Raw genomic sequence first — 15,598 nt, forward strand, 5'->3', positions numbered from 1 at the left:
AGGTAGACCCTCACTTAAATCTGTACACACACACAGTCACAGACGTCAGGTACACATATATATACACAGCCCGTTCTGCATTTTACTGACACCAAGACGCCAACACTCAGTCACAGACTCACAATTGTACACACACTCAAGAATTCACCTATCCCAGGGATACCTGGGTGGCTCAGTGGTTTGAGCACCTGCCTTTGACCCAGGGCGTGATCCTGGGGTCCTAGGATCAAGTCCCTCATCGGGCTCCCTGTATGGAGCCTGCTTCTCTCTCTGCCTGTGTCTCTGTCTCTCTCTGTTCCTCTCATGAATAAATAAAATCTTACAAAAAAAAAAAAAAAGAATTCACCTATTCCAGAAGGTTCCAATTCCTAATGGTTCATATGCACAAAAAAAAGTATAAAAGTAGAAAAACAAGGATTAGTTTTGGAGCTAGGTCAGTACTACAGCTCCATAAATAAGGGGTGAGAGGAAATAACTTAGGGTAGACCTGGGGTTTCATGCATAAATAAGGAGAGGGTCCTGGTCCTTAGACACACAGGTCTCCAACGGCGACACATTCCAGGTCCTTTTTGAGGAGGCGGAAGAGGTTGAAGAGAACAGAGGCTTCGAGGCAGCCTTGAGACTCCTGTGATAGGGGAACATGGTTGTCATTGCCTGTGCATCCACCTGTCCCTTACCCAGGGACCAGGCATCCATCCCCCTCTCGAGTCACTCACCTTCTTTGAGGCCTCATGGAGCCGATACAGCCAGGGGTGGAGGCGGCCTCGGGGCCGGGGGCCTGCTGGGGGCTGAGCCTTGACCCGTGGGCTGAGGAGGGTGGTGTGTGAGGCAGGGCCTGGGACGGCGGGGTGAGGTCCCCTATGCCCAGAATCCACAGACAGGGCCCGGGTGCCCCGAGCACTCACACAGGCCTGGAGCTCAGAGTGGATGTGGCGCAGTGTGTGAAGGGGCTGGTCCAGGATGTCCCCCAAGGACCTGTCAGCCATGGTCTCCAGGACCTTCAGTGTCAAGGCCAGCTCAGCCTCCAAGGCCACAGGGCGCTCCCACACCTGAGGAGTGGTGACAAAGAACAGGAGAGGTGGAAAGGTGAGGAAGTATAGGCAAGAAGAAGGCCCCATTAAGTGGAGACAGGTTGGGGATGCCTGGGTGGCTCAGTGGTTGAGCGGCTGCCTTCGGCTCAGGGCATGATCCTAGGGTCCTAGGATCAAGTCCCGTATTGGACTCCCTGCAGGGAACCTGCTTCTCCCTCTGCCTGTGTCTCTGCCTCTCTCTGTGTGTCTTTCATGAATAAATAAATAAAATCTTAAAAAAGAATGGGGACAGGTTGGGAGTGCAGGTGATATGTGACACAGAATGGGGACAGGTGATGGGTCAGGTGAAAGGGAGGCAGGAGGAGGGAAGGCGTGAGGAAGGATGCAGATGAAGGAATCAGGTGAGGTGGAAACCCAAGGCAAGACACAGGTGAAAGAGTGAAATGGGACAAGTGGAAGGTGGCTCAGGGGGTCACAGAAGTTTGAAAAGACAGGACAGAGAAGCATGAAATGAGATAGGTTAAGGAAGCAGGTGGAGGAGGACAGTTGGATGCATAGGTGAAGAAGGAAGGAGGCGTGGACTCTGGGAAAGATCCTTGGATGACAGATGATGGGGGGCACAGGTGAGAGTCAGTGGTGAGGAGGACAGGTGGGAGGGGAGAAGGAGTGAATCAGCATTGAGAGTAGACAGTGACAAGCCGGCCACGGCAAAGGACTTGGGTGGGAGATGGCCCCGGGAGAGAGAAGAGAAAAACAAGAAGCAATTAGGTAAGAGTGGAAGTAATGGGGGCACGTGAAAGAGATAGGGATGTGGGGAGAGGCAGAAAGGCGATAGAAAGGGCCCTAAGGGAGGGATAGGGTCAGGGGAGCAGTTGAGGAAGGACAGGGAGTGGGGCAGAGGACTGGCGAGTTGAGACTAGAAAGAGAGGGAGAGGAACAGGTGAGATTAAGGCGGTGAGGGGCCACTTAGGGAGCGAGGGAGAGGGGCCAGGTGAGGGTAAAGGTGACCTCACTTCCAGCTCACCTGTAGCTGTCTCAGGTCCCGGTTTCTAGGGAAGAGGCGGGAGTTGCAACTCCAGTTTTTTAGTGAATATTCCTAGAGAGTAAGAGCAGAGGTTAGCCCACAATGGGGGGGGGGGGTGGGGTGCTGGAGGCTAGCCCAGAGCAGCAGGGATGAAGGTTGGCCTTGCAGGAGGGCTTGGGTTTAATCCACAGCAGAAAGGACAGAGGTTACCCATAGCTGAGAAGCTAGAGGCTAGCCCACAGCAGGAGGATGGAGGTCGGCCCAGGCCCACAGTCCCAAGGCAGCAGCTGGTCCAAAGCAGGAGGAGTAGAGGTTAATCCATAACAATGGGGACTCACCAAAACATCCTTGGCCTTCTTGAAAGCCTCCAGCTCCCTTGGTGACAAAGATTTGAACCTGCCAATGTCACAGCCCCTCCAGGCTGTGGTGGGCTTGGAAGTGGGGACAGGGCCTGCTCTGGCCAAGCTCAGGCCTGCAGTCACTAGCACCAGCACCCATGCAAGGGCCATGGTCAGATGGTAACTCCTTCCCTGGCTGCATGGCTCTGCTTTTTAGCCAGGCTAAATGAGCAATCTTGGCTGATGTGTGTAAAGTGAAAAGGCAAATGAAATTGCGATTTTCACAATCACAGGTGTGGGTGGGGCCAGATGAGCCTGGAGCTGGCCTAAAAGGAAAGAGAAACTGAAATTCCAGCCCAGGAGTGATCTTAAGGAGTCTCAGACCTAGTTTAGGGGTTCCCAGAATTTGGGGAATCCACTGAATGAGGCCAAGGCAGGTAGGGGGATAGGAAGCCGTCACAGCAGGGCAGGGACTGGGGCAGGGCGCGTGCGGTGAGGCTGCTTGGATGCGAGAGAGGGAGCTTCCCCTCATCGGTTTAAGCTTGTTCTGGGAACTCATTTTATGCTCTGAACATTCCCGTGGGTTGTTAATTTTGTGGTTGTCCCCATTTTACCATCCAGAAAACTGAGGCACAGGAAGGAAGAAATGACCTGCCTGAGATCCCACAGCTGGGTCATGGCTGAGCTGCGTTATGAACGGAGTCTCGTCTGCTTTCCCCCATTCTATAAACAGCCAGAGGAGAAGACGGGAACCTTTGGGAGTCACAGCCAGCAGCTCTCCTGTCTCTCCTTCTGGGTAGGATGAAAGGGCAGGGAACTCCTCGTTTGCTGGGGGCCAGAGAACTTGCTAGGGACCGGAGGGGCTGCCTGGGGAGAAGGCAATGAGGAGGGCTTCCAGAAGGCAGACAGAGTCTGGTTGCCTTGTAAACTCACCCCCCAAGGTAATAATAATTGTGTAGCAGGTAGGGAATTGCTTTGATGTGCAGGCACTTCATATTTTTTCATTCCTTTATTTTTTTTCTTGGCCCTTAGGTGCAGAGAGTTATTAATCATACTCTTCAGATTATAACATAGAATCACAATTGGCCCATGAAAGACTCTCTAAGGTTCTCCCCCACCTTTCCCGTACCCGTTCCTCACTCCCACCCCACCTACCCACAGGTACCCACTTTAATGCACTTGCTATATAGCTGCAAAGATATATCTTTATAATTTCTGATTTTGTGTGTGTATATGTATTTCCAATCTATATAAATGGGATTGTGTTATAAATTTCCTTCTAACTCTTCCTTTAAAAAAAAAAATAGCAGTGTAGTTCTGAGGTCTCTCCAGATAGTGGTATACACCGAGTCCTCTGTAACTGCTACATTATATTGCATGGTGTGCCCACAGCCCTCTTACTTATCTACTGCCCCAGTGATGGACACTTAGGTTGTCTTTAGCTCCCCATCACCATAAGGCTCATACATATCCTCTTAGTGGGAGGTTTTCTAGGATATACCATAGCACCCCAGTTGGTGCCCCCCACCATATCCCCTCAGCTCATTTTTTTTTTAATTTTTTATTTATTTATGATAGTCACACACAGAGAGAGAGAGAGGCAGAGACACAGGCAGAGGGAGAAGCAGGCTCCATGCACCGGGAGCCCAACGTGGGATTCGATCCCGGGTCTCCAGGATCGCGCCCTGGGCCAAAGGCAGGCGCCAAACCGCTGCGCCACCCAGGGATCCCTCAGCTCATTTTTTTTCACTCACTTGTAGATCTGGTGGGTAGCTCTTGAACACCTTGACAGCTTCTCACCTTGTATGTATGCCTGTAATCTTTCTTCTCCTTCTGCGGTCATTCTCCTGCCCGCCAGCAGAACAGACTGGAAGAGCCAGGATTAATTCTCCCAGGGGCAATCTTCTACCAGTGACTGTTGGGAGCTGGTGAATAAATATTTTTTCTTCCCTTTTCCTTAGTGGTTGATTCTAAGGTGTGTCCTGCATGACTCCTCAAGTGCCTGGAGGGTCCCGCCAGTAGGAATGAGCTCTAGTTGCTCATAACAGTCACCCTTTCAGGGCTGGGACTAGTGTGGGAAAACAGGGTGGCTGGGGGATCACTCTCAGTTTTAGGCAAATGCCCTGGTGCCTGGCTTGCCTCATAGTAGCCCAGACCCTGCACCATTTTTGGCTTTTTTCCCTTCAGTCCCAATTTCCTTGCTGACTTGTGTTTCCTGGGGATACCTCCCAGATAAACCCCCTGTCCCCTTGGATTAGGGCATGCTTTTGGGAGACTCCAAATTAAGACATATATTCAGAGTAGCATTTCTGGGGCACAGGGTATACCTGAACTTATATTGTCTGGTTGGCACTGTTCAATAGAACTTTCTGCAAGGTTGGATATGTTCTGTCTGTGCTGTCCAATACAGTAACCACCAGCCACATGGAGCTATTTAGTGCTTAACATTTGGCTAGTGGGGTTTTCTTTTGTTTTTCTTTAATTCATTAATTAAATTATTTTTTAAAGATCTTATTTATTTATTTGACAGAGAGCTCTCATGTGAGTGGGGGAGGGGAGAGGGAGAGGGAATCTCAAGCCGACCAGAGGGCAGAACCCAAGGCAGAGCTCCATCCCACGACCCCAAGATCACATCCTACGCCCAAATAAAGAGTCCAATGCTCAACTGACTAAGCCACGCAGGTGCCCCTCATTTTTCTTTAATTTAAATTGAATTGTTGTTTGTGGCTGGTGACTACCACAATAAGCAGTGCAGTCCTAAATACTCATCCATTGCTTTCCCAAATAGTTGCAACTGCATCCCTCACTCCAGAAGTGCTCCGGAGTTCCAATATCCAGGCATTAATAGGACCTCCTCAACACTTGGCTCTGATCTAAATGATGAGGCCATGGACTTTGATTATGAGCCTGATGCAAAATAGATGAGAGTTATGACGTTGTAGGAAGAGTAAATTGCATGTGGAAACATTGTAAATACTTTGCAGTCAGAAGGAAGACTGCAATAGTTTTGACACAGGTCTTCAAAACCTTTGAAATGTTTCTGTTCCCTTCCCTTGAATCTGGGTTGGTCTTAGTAGCTCATGTATAGCCATAAGTGCTGCATGACCTCTGAGTCTAAGTCAAAAAAAGCCAGCTTGGTTGGTTTTCTTGAGACTCTCACTCAGGAGGAAGGCTAGCTGTCATGTGAGGATGACCACCTTGTGACCACCATGCTCCCAACTTCATTAGGCATCAACTGCCAGCCACGTGGATAAGCTATCTCAGACATCTAGCCTAGCTCTCAGTTCCCTGAAACTATGGTTGGGGCTCATCACCAGCAATCCCCACCCCATCAAGAGCCCTAACACCATTTTACAATAACTATATGACAGATTATTCAAAACTCTAAAAATTGTGATTGAGCCACTTTGCAAAGTGAGTGGTACTAGGGATGTGTAAACAGAGCTCTGATTATTGCCCCAGCAGTAACACATTTAAAAAGGAATTACAGGGGATCCCTGGGTGGCGCAGCGGTTTAGCACCTGCCTTTGGCCCAGGGCGCGATCCTGGAGACCCGGGATCGAATCCCACGTCAGGCTCCCGGTTCATGGAGCCTGCTTCTCCCTCTGTCTGTGTCTCTGCCTCTCTCTCTCTCTCTCTCTCTCTCTCTCTCTCTCTGTGACTATCATAAATAAATAAATAAATAAAAATTAAAAAAAAAAAGGAATTACACGGGCACCTGGGTAGCTCAGTCGGTTAATCATCTGCTTTCAGCTCAGGTCATGATCCCGGGATCATCCTGGGATGGAGTGCCACATTGGGCTTCTCTGCTGATCCCCCTGCTTGTGCTCTTTCTCTCTCTCTCTCTCTCTCTCTCTCTCTGTCAAATAAATAAAATCTTAAAAAAATAAAAATAAAAAAGAATTGCAGTCTCACAATACCCTAAACATCCAGGGTACAAGAGAAAATAATTTATTATACTCAATATTTCAAAAATCAGGAAAATCTTAAATAGAATGGAAAAAGCCAATAAGTAGATGCTAACACCAGGATGATATAGATAATAAAATTTTCTGACAAGAATTTTAAAGTAATTTGTAAAAATGCTTCAAGGAGCACTCATGAACCCTCTTGAAAAAATTTATTATTATTATTTTTTTTCGAGAAAAAATTTAAAAGTACAGAGTCTTAGGAGCACCTGGGTGGCTCAGTCAGTTAAGCATCCAAATCTTAATTTTGGCTCAGGTCATGATCTCAGAGTTGTGAGATCAAGCCTCTTGTCAGGCTCAATGCTAGGCATGGAGCCTACTTAAGATTCTCTCCCTCTCTCCTTCTGCACCCCCCTCCAAAAAAATATAGTCTCAGAAAGAATTAGAAGAAAAATAGCTGGATGGAAAATTTATTTATTTATTTTTTAAAGATTTATTTATTTATATTTATGATAGACACAGAGAGAGAGAGAGAAAGAGGCAGAGGAGGGAGAAGCAGGCTCCTTGCCGGGGGCCTGACGTGGGACTCGATCCCGGGACTCCAGGATCGCGCCCTGGGCCAAAGGCAGGCGCCAAACCGCTGAGCCACCCAGGGATCCCCTGGATGGAAAATTTAGAACTGAAAATACAATAACTGAAATAAAACTCATTGGAAGAAGCTTATTCTTCTCCATGGAAGAATGGATATGAGAGGAAAAAGCTGGTGATCTGATAATAGCTCAATAGAAATGATCCACTCTGGAGCACCTTGGTGGCTCAGTTGGTTAAGCATCTGCCTTTAGCTCAGGTCATGATCTTAGAGTCCTGAGATCCAGCCCTGCACTGGGCTTCCCACTTACTGGGGAGTCTTTTTGAGATTCTCTTTCCCTCTCCTTCTGTCCCTCCCCCAGCTCGCACCTTCCCCCCACTCAAATAAGTAAAAATCTTTAAAAAGAAAAGAAAAGAAGTCATCCACTCTGAACAACAGGGAATAAATAGATCGAAGTCTACACAAAAGATAAGTAGATTTTTTTTAATTTAAAAGGTACCTCTTTAGACAAAAGGAGCTTCAGGGACTTTTGGGACAATAACAAAATATCTAATATTCACATCATTGAAGTTCCAGGAGGAGAACAGAGAGAAAAAAAAATTGGGGCACTTGGGTGGCTCAGCCGATTCAACATCTGCCTCCCGCTGGAGTCATGATCTCAGAGTCCTGGGATTGAGCCCAAATGGGGCTCCCTGCTCAGTGTGGAGTATGCTTCTCCCTCTCCCTCTGCTGCTGCCCCTGCTTGTGCATTCTCTCTCTCTCTCTTTCAAATAAATAAAATCTTAAAAAGTATATTTGAAGAAAGGGCAGGCCGGGTGGCTCAGCGGCTTAGCACTGCCTTCAGTCCAGGGCATGATCCCGGAGACCCGGGATTGAGTTCCATGTTGAGCTCCCTGCATGGAGCCTACTTCTCCCTCTGCCTGTGTCTCTGCCTCTCTCTCTCTCTCTCTCTCTTTCTCTCTCACTGTCTCTCATTAATAAATAAAATCTTTAAAAAATATGTGTATATATATATATATTTGAAGAAATAATGGCTGAAATATTGCATATTTGGTAACTACATAAACCTACAGATTCAAGAAGCTGAATAAATCCCAAATAGGATAAATGCAAAGAAAGCCACATCATAATCAAACTTCTGAAAACTAAGGACGAAGACTCTTGTTAGGAGCCAGCGTTCTGTTGCAGGAGCCACCGAGGAGCAGCAGCCACAGCTCTGCGCTACCCTATGGAGAGGGCCTCAACAACGCAAGCAAAGTGATTAAGAATATAAGCAAGCTGAGGCATAGCCACCGCCGCAGGCGCCCCACCAAGCACACCATGTTCATGCAGGATGTGATCTGAGAGGTGTATGGTTTCACCCATATGAGTGACGTTCCATGGAGCTGCGCAAGGTCTCCAAGGACAACTGTGTCTTAAGTTCTTCAAGAAAAGGGTGGAGACACACACCCATGCCAAGAGAAAAGAGAGAAGAAATGAGCAATGTCTGAGAAGCCACAAGGAAGGCAGCAATCCAGAAGGACTGAACCCCTCCCCTCTGTATATAATAAAGACTTTTTGGAATTTGAAAAAAGAAATAAAGAAAGGAACCAAAGAGAAATGACACATAACATTTTATAGGGCAACAGTTGTTGGACTGATGGTAGATTTCTCTTCAGAATCCATGGAGGCCAGGAGAAAGTGGAGGTTTTCATTAAAAAAAAAAAAAAATGTATTTATTTGAGAGAGAGAGAGCGCGCGCACAAGCCGGGGGGGCGGGGTGGACAGAGGGAGAAGCAGACTCCGGAACTGAGCAGGGAGTCTAATGCAGGGCTCAATCTCAGGATCCTGGAATCATGACCTGAGCCAAGATGCTTAACTGACTGAACCACCCAGCGCCCCAAGTGGCACATTTTTCAACTGCTGAAAGAAAAGAACTGTTAACACAGACTTCTTTATTTAGTGAAGATATTCTTTAGGAAAGAAGGTGAAATAAAGGCATTTTTAAGTGAAGTAAACCAGGAAAACTTGTTACCAGCAGACTTGTATTAAAAGAATTGTTGACATTCTTTAAACAGAAAGAAAATGAAAACCAAAGGAAATTTAGAATACCAGGAACGAAGAAAGGTGTATAGAATGGGTAAGTATGTAAGTAAATATAATAGACTATTCTCCTTGGAAGTTTTTAAAATAATGTTGAATGTTTGAAAGCAAAGTATTATACTACTGTCTGATGTTATTCTCAATGTATTTTAAGAGATATTTAAGATAGTTATGTATTAGTCTGTAAACTTATTCAGACTAATTATATATTAGTCTGTATAAAGCAGAGAGGGTAAAGGGACCTGAATAGTAATATTTCTGAATTTCATTTGAAGTGGTAAAATGTCAATAATAAAACATCATGATAAGTTATATTTATATGTATATTGAAATCCTAGAGCAACCACTAAAAAAGCCTACACAAAGAGACATATGCAAAATCACCATTGATAAAACAAAACGAAACACTAAAAATTGCCCAGGTAATTCACAGGAAGACAGGAGAAAGGAAAGCAAATATTGAAAAATAAAAGGAACAGAAAAAAAATGGCAGACTTCAGTCCTATCATATTAATAATTACCTTAAATGTCAAGGGTGCCTGGATGGCTCAGTTGGTTAAGTGTCTGACTCTTGATTTCAGCTCAGGTCATGATCTCAAGGTTGTGAGGTCAAGTCCCCTGTCAGGCTCTGTGCTGAGTGTGGAGCCTGCTTGAGGTTCTCTCTTTCCCTTTCCCCTTGCTCCTGCCTCACTGCTCATGTGCACTCTCTCTAAAAAATAATAATGAAATAAAATAAAATCTTTAAAAAATTACATTAAATGTAAATGGTCTATATGTATGTTTGACAGGGTTTTTAGACTTGACATTCAAAGCATGATCTTTTAAAAAAATGAAAAGGATCAATTAGACTTTATCAAAATTAAAACTTACTCTGTGAAAGACTGTTAAGAGGACAAGAAAATAAGTAACTGACTAGAAAATATTAGCAAACTATATATCTGATAAGGACTGGTATCTAGAATATTTTTTAAAACTCCCAAGGGGCACCTGGGTGGCACAGTTGGTTAAGCATTTGACTCTTGGTTTGGGCTCAAGTGGTGATCTCAGAGTCATGGGATTGAGCCCCATGTATGGCTCCATGCTCAGTTCAGAGCCCACTTGAGATTCTCTCTCCTTCCCTCGCATACTCACCTTCTCTCCCTCTTTCTTTAAAAATAAATAAATTTTTAAAAACTCTCAAACTCATCAATTTAAAAAATTCAAAAATTCAATTAGAAAATTGACAGAAGACATTGATATTTCACTAAAAAGACTATTTGGATGGCATATGAATACAAAGAAAAGATGTCAGTATTGCTTGCCATTAGGGAAATGCAGATTAAATGCAGATTAATGGTGAATTAATCTGATTAATGGTGAATTAAATGCAGATTAAATGGTGAATAACCACTACACACCTATTAGTGTGGCTAAGTATAATAATACTGATTAGACCATTATTAAAAAAAAATACTGATTAGACCAAATACTGGTGAGGATTCAAAGAAACTGGAACTCTCATACATTGCTTGCTGGTGGGAATGTAAAATGGTGCAGCCCCTCTAGAAAACAGTTGGCAGCTTCTTAAAAAGTTACACAAACACTTATACTGCATACTCCATAATCACACTCACGGGCATTTTATCCTGGAGGAGTAAAAATGAATGTTGACACAAAAATCTAGTATGAATATTCATAGCACTTTTTAAAAAAGATTTTATTTATTTATTCATGAGAGACAGAGAGAGAGAGAGAGAGAGGCAGAGACACAGGCAGAGGGAGAAGCAGGCTCCATGCAGGGAGCCTGACGTGGGACCCCAGGATCACAATCCAGGGCCAAAGGTGGCGCTAAACTGCTGAGCCACCCCGACTGCCCACTTTTTTTTTTTTTAAAGTACGCTCCATGCCTAATATGGGTCTGAACTCATTTACCCAGAGATCAAGAGTCACATACTCTTACAACTGAGCCAACCAAGTGCCCCACCCCTTATGGCACTTTTAATAGCTCATTAAACTCTTAGTACTAGCTAAACTATTTGATATTAGTAATTTATAGTAACCCCAAGCTAGAAACAATCCACTTTTCCTTCAACAGGTGAACAGCTAAGTATTCCATTATTGACACATCTGTACAATGGAATAGTATGCAGCAATAAAAAGGAAGGGACTAGAAAGGCACACAAGTTGGATGGCTTTTAAGAATATTGTACTGAATGAAGAAAGCCAATCTCAAAAGGTTACATGCTATATAATTCCATTTATTTTTTTTAATTTTTTAATTTTTCTTATTTATTCATAGAGAGGCAGAGACACAGGCAGAGGGAGAAGCAGGCTCCATGCAGGGAGCCCGATGTGGGACTTGATCCTGGGTCTCCAGGATCACGCCCTGGGCTGCAGGCGGCGCTAAACCACTGAGCCACCAGGGCTGCCCTATAATTCCATTTATATAACATTCTTACAACAACAAGAGTATAGAGATGAAGAACAGATTGGGAGTTGTCAGGGGTAAGAGCAGATGGATGGTGTGACTGTAAAGGGGTGGCCCTTGCGTGTTTCTTCAGAGTGAGAAGATATCTTTATATCTTGATTGTGATGTTTATTTATACATGTGATAAAATGTCACTGAATCATACACAAAAACATGCAAAAAAGAAATGAATGCATTTGACAGCTGAAGTCCCAGTAAGGTCTGTAATCTAGTTAATTGTATTGTGACAATGTCAGGTTCCTAGTTTTGAGAGTGGGCTATAGTTACATGATGGATTCGGGAAACTTCTCTGAAGTATTTTTACAACTTCTTATAAGTTTTCAGTATTTAAAATAAAAAAAATCAAGTTAAAGTTGATAAAAATGTACTAAAAGAAAAAAAAAAGATCCCATGCTTGTTTTTCCATTCAGCTGATATTGTTTCCATTTCTTTCTTACTTCCCTCTCCACCCCTCCGTTTCCCACTCGAACCCCCTAAGATAACCATTGTTAACTCAGTTTTCTCTATACTTCTAGCAAATGCAGGTTCATGCCACTTACTCTTGTTGTTACTTTTACAAAAGTGGTGTCAATCATATGGAATACATTTTTCTGCAATTTGCCGTTCTTGCTTTGCAATGGTCCTGGGTGGTCTGGGTAGGTCTGGGTGAAGGGATACAGGACACAGGTTCCACGTGGGGGTGCGAAGAGCTGCATCAGGGGACCCTGAATGGGGTCTCAACTCCACTCCCACTGCCCACCCTTCACATGGTGACACCTTGGATTCGCTGATGTGTCTCTCAGGACCCCCACTGCGATGTCGGTGGGGGAGGAGACCCTGAGAGAAAACACAGGGGTGCGTTCTCAAGGGCAGACAGTGAGACATGGGCAGAAAGGGGCACGTTGGGTCACTTAAGGGTGGAGGAGGTGGACTGGCTCCACCAGCTTTCAGCTCGTACTGTAGAACCTCATTCCACCCCAGATCCCAATCCCAGTAGACTTCCATCTTCTACACAGCTGTTTCTAAATCCCCCTCCCCACCTCTTGCTCATCTCTTCCATGCAGGTCTGAGATATCCCTCTGCCTCCCAAGTCCCATCCCCGCTCTGAGATCCAGAGCTCCGACCTCACTCCAGGGCACCTAGAAGCCCTGAGGGCCACTTAGGGGTCCTGGGTGGGAAACAAGCAGCCCCTGTCAGCAAAAAGGATATGAGAGAAGAGACAAATGGAGAGTAAGTAAAGGTGGACAGATTAGAACAACAGAGGTGGAGGACTAAAGATAAAGGGGGAGATCTGTGAGGAGTGACTGAGGAGAGAACAGGGAGGCAAGACAGGTGAAGGGAGGGACTGCTGGATAAGAACAGGTGAGAACCTTAAATGTAGGGAGGGGCTGGGTGTTGGGACAGGAGAGTGAGAGAATCCAAGGCAAGTTAGGAGAGGGAGAGAGGTGAGGGTGGACAGGTTAGAGAGGCTGATGAGGAGAGCCAGATGACAGGGCCGGGTGAGGCAGAGAGCTAAGACTCCCATTGGACTCTGCTCCTTCTCTCTGACTTGCTCCTTGCCTCTGTCTGCCATCTGGGCCACTCAAGTACATGTCCTCAGGTCTCCGTTCAGCCTGCTTGTAGGTCTCCTTCTCACCAATCACCTATTCCCTCCACCTGACCCCGCTGTTCGGCTCAGCTTTGCCCCTCACATGTATCTTTAAGCAACCCTAGCTCCTCACTTGCTGCAGCGTACCCAGTGTCAGATCCTGTGGAGGGTGGGAGCCATGGACCACTAAGTACCTAAGAATTCTTTCATCCATTCTCTCATCAAATATTACTGAGTCCCTACTCTGTGCCCAGGATGACCAAGTGTTAACTGTTTTGATCCCTCAGCATGGAGTAGTTTTGAGGACAGTGGCAGGACAGGAGGGGCCTCAACCCACAGGATGAACAATAGTAAGAGCTCTGTGAGAGAGTCCACAGAGGACCAGAGAGAGGCATGCCTGGAGTGGGAGTGACAGAGTTGAGCCTTCAGCAGGACAGACAGGAAATCATAAGCCATCATAGATGGCTACATTCGAATGTTTACCTTATACTAACCACTATTCTAAATATGTCCCCTTTTGAGGCATCTGGGTGGCTCAGTCAGTTAAGTATCTGACTCTGGGTTTCAGTTCAGGTCATGATCTTGCAGTCCGTGGGATCGAGCCCCACATTGGGTTCTATACTCAGTGGAGAGTCTGCTTTATATTCTCTCTCTCTCAAATAAATAAATAAAATATTTTTTAAAAAATACATCCCACTGTTCAGATGAGAGATCAGGCACAGTGAAGTCAAGTCATCTGTTTCAGGCCAATAACCTAGTAGGTGGTGGAGTCAGATTCAAATACAGGTTTGCCTAATCCCAGAGCTTGCCTTTGTAACCCCCATGAAGAAGATTTGCCAAGGTGATAGCCCTTTCTCTTGATGCCTGATGACGAGAACCTCACAATACGGCAGCCTCTTCCCAGGTTTGTGGGCTCCTGAAGGTGTCACCAGGACCAGGACTGGACCTATGGTCCTACTTGTTGGATGGACGGACTAAAGAGATAAGGACATGGAAGGGAGAGGGGAGGCAGGATTGGCCATGAGTTGGAGTGGATGCATGGATGGATGGATGGATGGATGAGAAGATGGATGGATGAGTAGATGGATGGGTGAATAGTTGGTCAGGGGAGGAAAGTCAACCTCACCTAGCTTTGCCTCTAATTTCTAGCTGTAGAAACAAACAATTGCTACTTCTTTTCTGTGTGTGTGTGATTTTTCTTGGAGTCTCAGTTTCCCCCATTGGGTTCAGCTTTTGATTTCTTGGGTTGCAGTCTGTGGCACTTTGCTGCTGTTTTCGGGCTCTGGCCCCTAGCTTGGTATCTGCATCTCAATTTCATTCTGTTTCCACACTTATCTACATCTCCATAGCTCCTGGGGCCCCAAGGGGCAGGTTTTAGCCCTGCTTAGTGTTTCTTATCTTTGGCTGCATATTAGAAAAACTTGTGGAGCTGACAAGAGCTGACAATAACAACAAAATCAGCGAACATTTATTTGGTGCATATCTTATGCTAAGCACTGTTATACTTGGGTTAACTCATTTAATGCTTACTATGATCTTATGAAGTAGTGATTACTGTTACCCCCACTTTACGCATGAGGAAACTGAGGCTTCAAGAAGACACTTCCAAATCCCACAGTTAGGGCAGCCCTGGTGGTCAGCGGTTTGGCGCTGCCTTCAGCCCAATGTGCGATCCTGGAGACCCGGGATCAAGTCCCACATCGGGCTCCCTACATGGAGCCTGCTTCTCCCTCTGCCTGTGTCTCTGCCTCTCTCTCTGTGTCTCTCATGAATAAATAAATAAAATTTAAAAAAATCCCACAGATCCCAAATCTCCCTACCTTAATAATAGGTAGAACTGAGATTGAACTTAATGCTCCTTAAACTTTCAACAAGTGTACAAATCACCTGAGGATTTTGTTAAAACGCAGTTTCTGATTCATAGGTCGGGGACAGGGCCCAAGATTCTGCATTTCTAACACTCTCCCAAGGCGATGCCAATCATCTGTGATCACACTCTTGGGAGCAAGAGTTTTAACTACCTCTTGGTGTAGAGCAGGGATTCTCAAAGTGTGGTTCTTGGACCAAAAGCATCAACTTCCCCTAGGAACTTGTCAGAGATGCTCATTGTCTGAACTACAGAATCAGCGATTCTGGGAATAGGTTCCAGCAATCTATGTGCTAGCAAGACTCCCAGGTGATTCCAATGCCTACTAAAGTCTGAGAACCACTGAATAGTGTATAATCATTAAGACCAGGGGAACGTCTGGGACTATGGCTCAAGCATTGGTATCTTGAGAGTTCTCCAGATGACTGTAAAGCAAGCAAAGCCCATGAACCACTGGATTGGCTGGAGGGACAATACTAGTTAACATAAGTGAAGCAAATGCACCATCTGAATTTAGAATTTGCAGGCAGGGTTTGAGCAGAACTGGAAGGCCAGGTGGGCAGTGGCCAGGATGTGAGAGATGGGAGATTGAATTTGAAAGAGAAACTGAAAGGAGGCTAGAGCAGGGAGCCTGGAATTCTTTGAAAAAAGATTCCTGGACTGGTAAATCCTTAGAACCTTGGAGCTGATGGTAGAGAGGGAAGTTATCTTGAGTCCATGCCCTA

The 15,598-nt window shown here is 45.5% G+C and overlaps 1 protein-coding gene and 1 pseudogene across 1 annotated transcript; one reads left to right on the forward strand and one right to left on the reverse strand.

Annotated features, from left to right (window-relative positions):
• Positions 1-526: 526 nt before the first annotated feature.
• LOC121479099 (interferon lambda-1-like) lies at positions 527-2,564 on the reverse strand. Its single transcript, XM_041734618.1, has 5 exons — positions 2,394-2,564; positions 2,056-2,127; positions 900-1,049; positions 717-794; positions 527-625 (listed from the first exon to the last, which is right to left on the reverse strand). Exons 1-5 carry the CDS (start codon positions 2,562-2,564, stop codon positions 527-529), a joined length of 570 nt encoding a protein of 189 aa, XP_041590552.1.
• Positions 2,563-8,416, forward strand: LOC121479105 (annotated as a pseudogene).
• The last annotated feature ends 7,182 nt before the right edge of the window (positions 8,417-15,598 follow it).

Source organism: Vulpes lagopus, chromosome 2 (genome assembly GCF_018345385.1).
Source record: "Vulpes lagopus strain Blue_001 chromosome 2, ASM1834538v1, whole genome shotgun sequence".
Lineage (NCBI taxonomy): Eukaryota > Metazoa > Chordata > Mammalia > Carnivora > Canidae > Vulpes > Vulpes lagopus.

Coding starts and splice junctions, on each gene's coding strand:
- LOC121479099 (XM_041734618.1), bottom strand. CDS start 2,564: ATGGCCCTTGCATGGGTGCTGGTGCTAGTGACTGCAGGCCTGAGCTTG. Junction 1,050..2,055: donor GGGACCTGAGACAGCTACAG/GTGAGCTGGAAG, acceptor ACCACTCCTCAG/GTGTGGGAGCGCCCTGTGGC. Junction 626..716: donor TCCATGAGGCCTCAAAGAAG/GTGAGTGACTCG, acceptor CCCCTATCACAG/GAGTCTCAAGGCTGCCTCGA.